The sequence below is a fragment of the Mauremys reevesii genome, linkage group 2 (genome assembly GCF_016161935.1).
Source record: "Mauremys reevesii isolate NIE-2019 linkage group 2, ASM1616193v1, whole genome shotgun sequence".
NCBI lineage: Eukaryota > Metazoa > Chordata > Testudines > Geoemydidae > Mauremys > Mauremys reevesii.
In genome coordinates, this window is record NC_052624.1 from 259806918 (window position 1) to 259816153 (window position 9236).

The 9236-nt window shown below is 46.7% G+C and overlaps 1 protein-coding gene across 2 annotated transcripts in view; it reads right to left on the reverse strand.

The window, feature by feature from the left end:
* The window catches only part of CSMD3 (CUB and Sushi multiple domains 3), a 1158685-nt gene extending 1150245 nt beyond the window's left edge, over positions 1 to 8440 (reverse strand). For both annotated transcript variants that reach the window (XM_039525141.1, XM_039525140.1), the window contains exon 1: positions 8157 to 8440. In XM_039525141.1, the coding sequence (XP_039381075.1) occupies positions 8157 to 8334 (178 nt within the window). In that variant the 5' untranslated portion in view covers positions 8335 to 8440. The remainder of the gene's footprint in view (positions 1 to 8156) is intronic.
* Between the last annotated feature and the right edge of the window lie 796 nt (positions 8441 to 9236).

Below are 9236 nucleotides of genomic sequence, written 5' to 3' on the forward strand. Positions count from 1 at the left end.
AAAAAAGTATGGATTGGATGAATGGACTGTAAGGTGGATAGAAAGCTGGCTAGATCATCAGGCTCAACGGACAGTGATCAATGGCTTGATGTCTAACTGGAAGCCAATATCAAACAGAGCGCCCCAGGGGTCTGTCCTGGGATCGGTTTTGTTCAACATTTTCATTAATAACAGCAAAGAGTCCTGTGGCACCTTATAGACTAACGGACATATTGGAGCATGAGCTTTCGTGGGTGAATACCCACTTTGTCGGATGCATGTGATGAAATGGGTATTCACCCACAAAAGCTCATGCTCCAATATGTCTGTTAGTCTATAAGGTGCCTCAGGACTCTTTGCTGCTTTTACAGATCCAGACTAACACGGCTACCCCTCTGATACTTGATTTTCATTAATGATCTGGATGATGGGATGGACTGTACCCTCAGCAAGTTCGCAGATGACATTCAGCTGGAGGGAGAAGTATATATGCTGGAGGGTAGGGATAGGGTCAGAGTGACCTAGACAAATTGGAAGATTGGGCCAAAAGAAATCTGATGAGGTTCAACAAGGAGAAGTACAGAGTCCTGTACTTATGGCAGAAGAATCCCATGCACTGCTACAGGCTGGGGACCAACAGGCGAAGCGGCAGTTCTGCAGAAAAGGACCTGGGGATTACAGTGGACAAGAAGCTGGATATGAGTCAATAGTGTGCCCTTGTTGCCAAGAAGGCCATCAGCTATTGGGCTGCATTAGTAGGAGCATTGCCAGCAGATCAAGGGAAGTGATTATTCTACTGTATTCAGCACTGGTGATGCCACATCTGGAGTATTGTATCCCGTTTTGGGCCCCCCATTAAAGAAAGGATGTGGACAAATTGAAGAGAGTCCAGCAGAGGGTGACGAAAATTATTAGGGGACTGGAGCACATGACTGATCAGGAGAGGCTGAGGGAATTGGGCTAATTTAGTCTGCAGAAGAGAAGAGTGAGGGGTGGATTTGAGAGCAGCCTGAAGTGGGGTTCCAAAGAGGATGGAACTAGGCTGTTCTCAGTGGTGGCAGATGACAGAACAAGGAGAAATGGTCTCAAGTTGCAGTCAGGGAGGTCTAGATTGGATATTAGGAAAAAACATTTCACTAGGAAGGTGGTGAAGCACTGGAATGGGTTACCTAGGGAGGTGGCAGAATCTCCATCCTTAGAGGTTTTTAAGGCTTGACTTGTTAAAGCCCTGGCTGGGATGATTTAGTTGGTGTTGGTCCTGCTTTGAGCAGGGGTTGGACTAGGTGACCTCTTGAGGTCTCTTCCAACCCTAATCATCTATGATTCTATGACTGTCAATTCTTTGGGGCAGATGTCTCCCCCCGCCACAACACACACACAAAATGATGTCTGAAGATTTTATCTGCACTTTCTTGTATGATCTACACAACTCATGAGTACTTTTGCCATTTAGTCATCCCCTGATAAACCTTTATACTAGGGCTGTCAAGTGATTAAAAAATTAACCAGATGATTAATCACACTGTTGAACAATAATATGATACCATTTATTTAAATATTTTTGGATTTTTTCTACATTTTCAAATATATTGATTTCAATTACAATGCAGAATACAAAGAGTACAGTGCTCACTTTATATTTATTATTTGTTAGAAATATTGTACTGTAAAAAAACAAAAGAAATAGTATTTTCCAATTCATCTAATACAAGTACTGTCATGCAAACTCTTTACCACGAAAGCTGAACATACAAATGTAGAATGATGTACAACTGCATTTGAAAACAAAACAATGTAAAACTTTAGAGCCTACAAATCCACTCAGTCCTATTTCTTGTTCAGCCAATTGCTCAGACAAACAAGTTCATTTAGATTTGCAGGAGATAATGCTGCCCTCTTCTTGTTTACAGTGTCACCTGAAAGTGAGAACAGGCATTTGCATGGCACTGTTGAAGCTAGCATCGCAAGATATTTACATGCCAGATGCGCTAAAGATTCATATGCCCCTTCATGTGTCAACCACCATTCCAGAGGACATACATCCATGCTGGTGATGTGTTCTGCTTGATAATGATCCAAAGCTGTGCGGACTGACGCATGTTCATTTTCATCATTTGAGGCAGAGGCCACCCGCAAAAGGTTGATTTTCTTTTTTGGTGGTTCGGGTTCTGTAGTTTTCACATCAGACTTTTGAAAGCATCTTCCACACCTCATCCCTCTCAGATTTTGGAAGGCACTTCAGACTCTTAAACCTTGGGTCGAGTGCTGTAGCTATCTTTAGAAATCTCACATTGATACCTTCTTTGCTTTTGTCAAATCTGCAGTGAAAGTGTTCTTAAAACGAACAACATGTGCTGGGTCATCATCCGAGACTGCTATAACATAAAATATATTGCAGAATGCCGGTAAAACAGAGTAGGAGACATACAATTCTCCCCTAAGGAGTTCGGTCACTAAGTAATTAACACATTATTTTTTAACGAGCATCATTAGCATGGAAGCATGTCCTCTGGAATGGTGGCCGAATCATGAAGGGGTACACTAATGTTTAGCATATCTGATACATAATTGCCTTGCAATGCCAGCTACTAAGTGCCATGCGAATGCCTGTTCTCACTTTCTGGAGACATTGTAAATAAGAAATGGGCAGCCTTCTCTCCTGTAAATGTAAACAAACTTGTTTCTCTTACCGACTGGCTGAACAAGAAGTAGGACTGAGTGGACTTTTAGGCTTTAAAGTTTTACATTGTTTTGTTTTTGAATGCAGGTTTTTTTGTACATCATTATACGTTTGTATGTTCAACTTTCATGGTAAAGAGATTGAACGACAGTACTTGTATTAGGTGAATTGAAAATGCTATTTATTTTGTTTATCATGTTTACAGTGCAAATATTTGTAATCAAAATAATAATATAAAGTGAGCACAGTACATTTTGTATTCTGTATTGTAATTGAAATCAATATATTTTAAAATGTAGAAAAAACATCCAAAATATTTAATATATTTCAATTGGTATTCTATTGGTTAACAATGTGATTAAAACTGCAATTCATCACAATTAATTTTTTCATCACAATTAATTTTTGAATTAACTGTGATTAATCAACAGCCCTACTTTATACCACACCATGCATTTGCACCTGCATGACCTGTGCATATCTAATGTCTGATAAAAATTAGTGAGACAACACTATTAGACAAGGCCTGCAGTTTCTGTTATTTTATGTATTTTATGTATGGAGATTTTGGGAAAGGAGAGGGTGCAGTTAAACATACCTTCCAATTTCTTCCGTGATTTAAACCAGGCTTGTCCTTTAAAGTCATGTTAATGAGGTTGAAGACCCAAGGCAACACTTATTGGACACTATATTCCACTGCTTTTTGCCAGGTCCAGGAAGGGGTGCTGTAACAATTTGTACAGGGAGGATGCTGAGAGCGATTGAACCAAACTGTGAACCCTGTACATGATGACAGGTTTCAGAGTAGCAGCCCTGTTAGTCTGTATCCGCAGAAAGAACAAGAGTACTTGTGGCACCTTAGAGACTAACACATTTATTTCAGCATGAGCTTTCCTGGGCTACAGCCCACTTCTTCAGATGCACAGACTAGTCTCTAAGGTGCCACAAGTACTCCTGTTCTTCTTCCTGTACATGATGGCAACCACTTCAAGCTGGGGCTGCTGCAGCACCCCCAGTTCTAACACCTATGGGTCCAGGAAGACGAGAGCCCTTGACGGGAACTAGCATGGGTGAGAGATCAGGTTATTTTTCTATACTAAACATCACAGGGAAAACCTGCCGCGTATCCTTTTCGTTAGAGCCTGACGAGCCAAACGGTGGCTAATGATGCAAGAATAATTGAGTGGGCGCTGCCCGGGCTGGCTGCCCCCACGGGGCCCTCTGCTAAGGAACGGCGCGCAGCCCCCTGCCTGCCAGCCGGTGCTGCGGCTGCTCCCCTGCCTGCAGGGCTGTGTGAGCTCAGGGCAAGGCGGCGGCGGCGCTCGCCTGTTGCTCCTGCCGGTCCTGCAAGGCAGTGAGGTGACGAGCCCAGACTCCCCCGGGGCAGGGAAGGAGTCAGCTAGTTCTCCCGGGCGGGGCTGGGCGCGGCTTTCCCCCGGCCTGAGAGGAAGGGGCAGAGCCCCGCGCTCAGCACAGTGCCCCGGAGCGCTTTCCCCACCCGGGAGGGGGCTTGTCAACCCTGCAGCCCGTCAGTGCCAACTTCTCTAGCTTCCCGGAACGGGCGCGGTGCTGGGCTGTGCGTGTTTGCGCAGCGGGACAGGGCGAACTGGCTTATGCGCGGCGGCCGCTCCGCTGAAAGGCCCCGGGATCTAGTAAATACCCACCTCCCTCCTCTCCCCCCTGAACTGCAGCCACAGCAGTGATCATCTGGCAAGGATCATCCGCTTCAGCGCCCCGAAAGCGCCTTGTCCAAAGCCTCCCCTGGGTCCGTTCATGCCCCTAGCAGGCAGGGGGAAGGAAGCAAAGCGTGCACGGGAAACGCATGAGCCGCGTGTGGGGGGCTGGCCAAGAGACATAGGGCGCGTCTTCTCCCTGCTAACCAGTCCCCCGTGCCAGCTCCCAGCCCTCCAGAGAGGGGGCAGAGAGACCCCGTCCATCTCCCGCGGCCTCTCCCTCTCTCTTTTCCTTTCAAAGTGACCCTGGCCCAGCCAGTCACTGCCCAGCGCAGGGAAAGCTTCCTTGTTGCCAACCCCAAAGGGCGCTTGCGGCTCTCTGACTTTGGGCGACAGCTCAGAGGAGGTGGGTTGTTGTTCCCTCGCTGGCTGTTATTCTCACGAGCAGACCCCGGGTGTCTCTCCCAGGAGCCGGTTCTGGAGAGCCGGGGGCTCAGGGCTTTACCTCCGGAGCGCAGATAAACCCGCTGCAGCCCCGTGCACCATTTCTGGGCATGGAACAGCTGCCAGGGCTGATGGAGTTGGGCGGGGAGGATTGACTCGCTGCTCCTGCAAAGATTAGTTGGTATTTTTCCTGCCTAAATGACGTTCTCGTTTATTCCTGTTCCTAAGGGTGCGTGGGAAGGTGGAGGGGAATCGGAGTGTGCACATTTCCAGGGGATAAACCGCACGGCCGCTCCAACAGAAACGTGTCTCCCAGCCGGGCAGCTGGGGCAGGGATGACGCTGCTTGGCAATTACAAACATCTGTGAAGTCATCCTCCTTGCACTTGTCAAAGGTGCCGTTTCTTCGCTTTCCTACTTCCCTGCAATCCTGCGAGGACTGACTTGGCGATTGACCAGCTGCATGGCCGATCTCCTGAAAGGGGATTGTGTGAGCCGTGCAAGCTACAGCTCCTCTCAGTTCATTGTAGCCCCTCTGTAGCAGTTCTGACATACGTATTACTATTTTTTTTAACCGTGCAGGCACAGGGATTTGGGGTGGTTAACCCTTCACTGCTATTGCCGTAGAAATACAGAGGCGAGGGATGGAAATTGGTGCCGAGATCTGAAATTTCCAGAAACTGTGAATGTGTGCACATAATGCGCATACAAAAAAACTGGGGGACACCCACACCCACAAATAGACACAGACATGGGTACAGGCTTCCCCGAGTAAGCTGAGGCTTGGAAAGCAGATGTAGAGATAATGGAATTAGCCTTGGACGGAGACTTTAGGAGGCAGTAGTAGTAGGGCAGACAGTAGTGGCATGGGACCTCTAGAGACAGGAGCAGAAAGAGACTCCTGGAATACAGCATCCTGCGAGACAGCGATCAAACAGGCAGGCTTGGGATGAAGAGTCAATTGAAAGGTTCTGGCGGGTGGGGCCTAGGCAACTGTAGCAGTGGCTTGGGTGTCAATGGGTGATGAGGAGGAAGTGGCCTGGCAGGGCAGTGGTGTGGGGAAGGGCCTGGAAGTAGGGACCATGATAGGGGGTCTTGGCAGCAGTGGAGTGGGCAGATGCTGGGTGTTTGGGTGTCTCCTTTTTTCCAACAGCTGGAGTGCTTGCAAAGGGCAGAGATTCAGTCTGTGCACCTGACAAGGTTTCCGGGAGCAGGGGAACCTTCCGGACACCAAATGTAAATCAAGGTAAAATGCATTCATTCACGGAAACGTACAGCGCTCACAATACGCGCAATGCTGCTCTGAACACGGGCCAACATTTTCCAGCCTGACACAATCAAGAGAATCCATATTTAGGCACCCAATTTAAACCTCTCTGATGCTCAGGTGCCCCGAGGATCTACAACTCCAATTGAAGCCTATGGGTGTTCAGCCCGTGAGATATCGGGCCCTGTATTTTGACAATGTTGCCCCACCGCATCTTTTTGAATGTACATGCGGCCAGGAGAAATCACAGGGGCGCTAATATTGTGAAGTCCCGGTTTTATCCTGTTAGTGGAGGGTTTTATGCAAGTCTTCCCAATCTTTGCACTAAGAATCTCTAGTGCTTCTTCCTTCCTCCCCGCAAGGGCAACTGTAGCTGTTATTCAACAGCTGCTATGAAAACTTACACTCAAGCCATGGTCAGCACCCCACAGCCAGGAAAAATCGTCTGTGTCTTTAATTTTGTAGGATGCTGCCTCCACGCGACTCCTATTCACAAAGCAACTGTTTCACAGTAGCAGCTGCCAGCGTCATCCATTAACCAGCATAGCCTTCTAGCAGGCACATTATGTATTTCAGGGTGATACGGTTTTGCAGAGTACAAACTGATGACATTCAAATAGAAACACGTCACACAGAGAATTTATTAATGAGCTTTTTTTTTTTTAAATCTCCCACATGACATGGTTTGGTCCTGATCTCTGAGCCAAAGCTCAGACCTGTTTCAGAAATGGGCAAACAATCTGGAAACAGCTGGCTTCGAGGTACGTAAACACGGGAGAGCTTCCTGTAATTAGAATGTATATTAAAATTCCGGGCATGCTTCCGAGCATCTGATACAGTGTCGAGATAACGTGCGATGAGGTAAACCCCTACAACAACAGACACCCCTATGAAACATGAATTATCCTTTCCAATGGGATGCAAATGGAGCTGCTTTCTGTGTGGGAACAACCAGCTGCAACGCTCTACAATCAACTGTTTCATAAAAGCCAGAGCCAGACAGCAGTTTAGGGTGGTAGGCACCCGTTTTAACAAGAAAAACCTCCATACAGTTCTTGGTATGGACGCAACCTCGATAGGCAACAACCGAGTCTTCAAACTCGGAGAGGATCGATACCGTCTACTAGACATTCTGGTTGCGTGTGTGTGGCGCAGGGGGTAAGCAGGGGATTAATCAGAAATGAAAGAATTATCCACAAACAAAAATAGATTAATTTGGGGATCGGAGAATGGCCAGCAGGATGCGAAGAGTCCCAGCGCAGATCGCTTTGCTGGAGGCACACTTGGTGGAGGTCAGCACTTCCCCTGCCTAATATTCGAGGTGCACATTGTTCAAACGACACATTCCTTTTTGTGATGCCATTTCCCTGTACCTGTTTGCACCCAACGATTGAACGCAGATCCTTATACTTCAACTAAAGACTTTCTTCTTGTCCGCCATGCATTAAAATAATAATTAAAAAAAAAAGACACAGAGAGAGACAAAGGTACAAGGAGGGGTCTCGATCTGTCAACTCAACGGCATATCATCCCTTCAAAGATGATTTTTCTAACACAGCTCTTCTGCAGCCAAAGAATGCAGCTCGCATACACACGCGTGTGAAAAAGCCTTTCTGTGTTTGAGATACATTACATACACTCGCACACCCACATACACACACACCGGGCACCTCTCTAACTTTCCTTATGGAATGGTTAAACTAATCAGTGCATTGCTACAGATATTCCCGCAAAGATCCGTTTGTTTGACCGGGGAAAAAATAATCCTAGGTAATCCCCCGCCTAGAAAAGTCATTCACTGGGCTTGTGCTTGAATATGCACTACTAGTTAGAGGCTATATGAACCAACTCACGTATCCGTTTGAGCATACTGCAAGAATATTTATTGAGCCTCAGCTCAGTCACTGCATTGAACACCAAGGCTGGCAAGCAATTGCATTTCCTATTTCAGAAGAGAGCTCTGATTCAGCTCCTTCTCCCCCCCCCTTAATTATCATGTATTTGTTCAAATTGTAAAATACCCCCGGTGAAACCTTTGTAAAGGGCGAGAACTCCGAACGCCCAGCCCGAAAGCAAAGAGTCCCCTACAAAATGCCCCCCAAACACCACCCTACCTTGCACATAGGAAACCAGCAATAAAAAGACGAGGTTCCAAAATGTAAATCCACTTTTAATCCCCATTTTCTTCAGCAGCATGAAGTCCAGCCGGCCACATTTAGTACATCCCCTGTCCCAAAAGTCTGCTATTTTCGACTCCTTTGCACGGATTTCCCCTTTGCAGATCCCTTTCATATTATTTGGGAGAGCTCCTAATTCCTATTCCTTGGCCAGGCGCAGTGGAGTTGTTGCTGTTGATGGTGCGCGGTCACAGCTCAGAGTGAATGGTGTTTCTGGGATACCACAGCAACCTTGACGAGGACTCAACCATCTCTCCAACAGGGGCACAAAGTCTCAGCTACTCTCGATTGTGTCTTTTCCTTCTCCCACCCCTCCCCGCTACCCCCACCTCCACAATCAAAAAACACCACAATTCTGGCTTGTTACAGCATCCCCCAGGAACCCAGGGAGAGCATCTTAAACGCCCAGACAATCTCCCGAATCAACTCCAAAGAGTATTTGCTATTGAGGTTCTTCTCCCCCACCTCCTCCCCCCACCCCTCCGAGAAGATCAATTCTGCCCAGGAAAGCAGCTCAAGAAATAATACACTAGTGAGATTTTCATAGTCGCCTGAAGGAACATCTAGGAGCTAATGCAGCAAGAGACATCCATCCTGCTGTCGCTTGGACAGGATAATCCGTAGCATATTATTAAAAATGCGTCTGTGATGTTTAAGCCTATGAGCATCACCGCTCACACATAACACACACACACAAACTACATTGGTGCACACACCTTTCATAGTAACATGTGTTGCTCCTGGAGCTGCACTACATTTAAAAAAAAAACCTAGCCATTGTATTGCATTGTATGGCAGAATTAACTGCAGGCAGATATTTCAAAGATCAGAGCTTTTGCAAACACACACGCAGATCTGCTCCTTGAAGAATGCACAATTTTCCGTTTTCCAAAATGTTGCTCGCGTTTCCCTTTTAATGGGTGCTGCAGTTTAATCTCCTCTATTTGTTGCCACCATGTCCATAGATCACAGAGACACTTGTCTTAATTTTTTGAAGTATCCACAAACATGTAAATT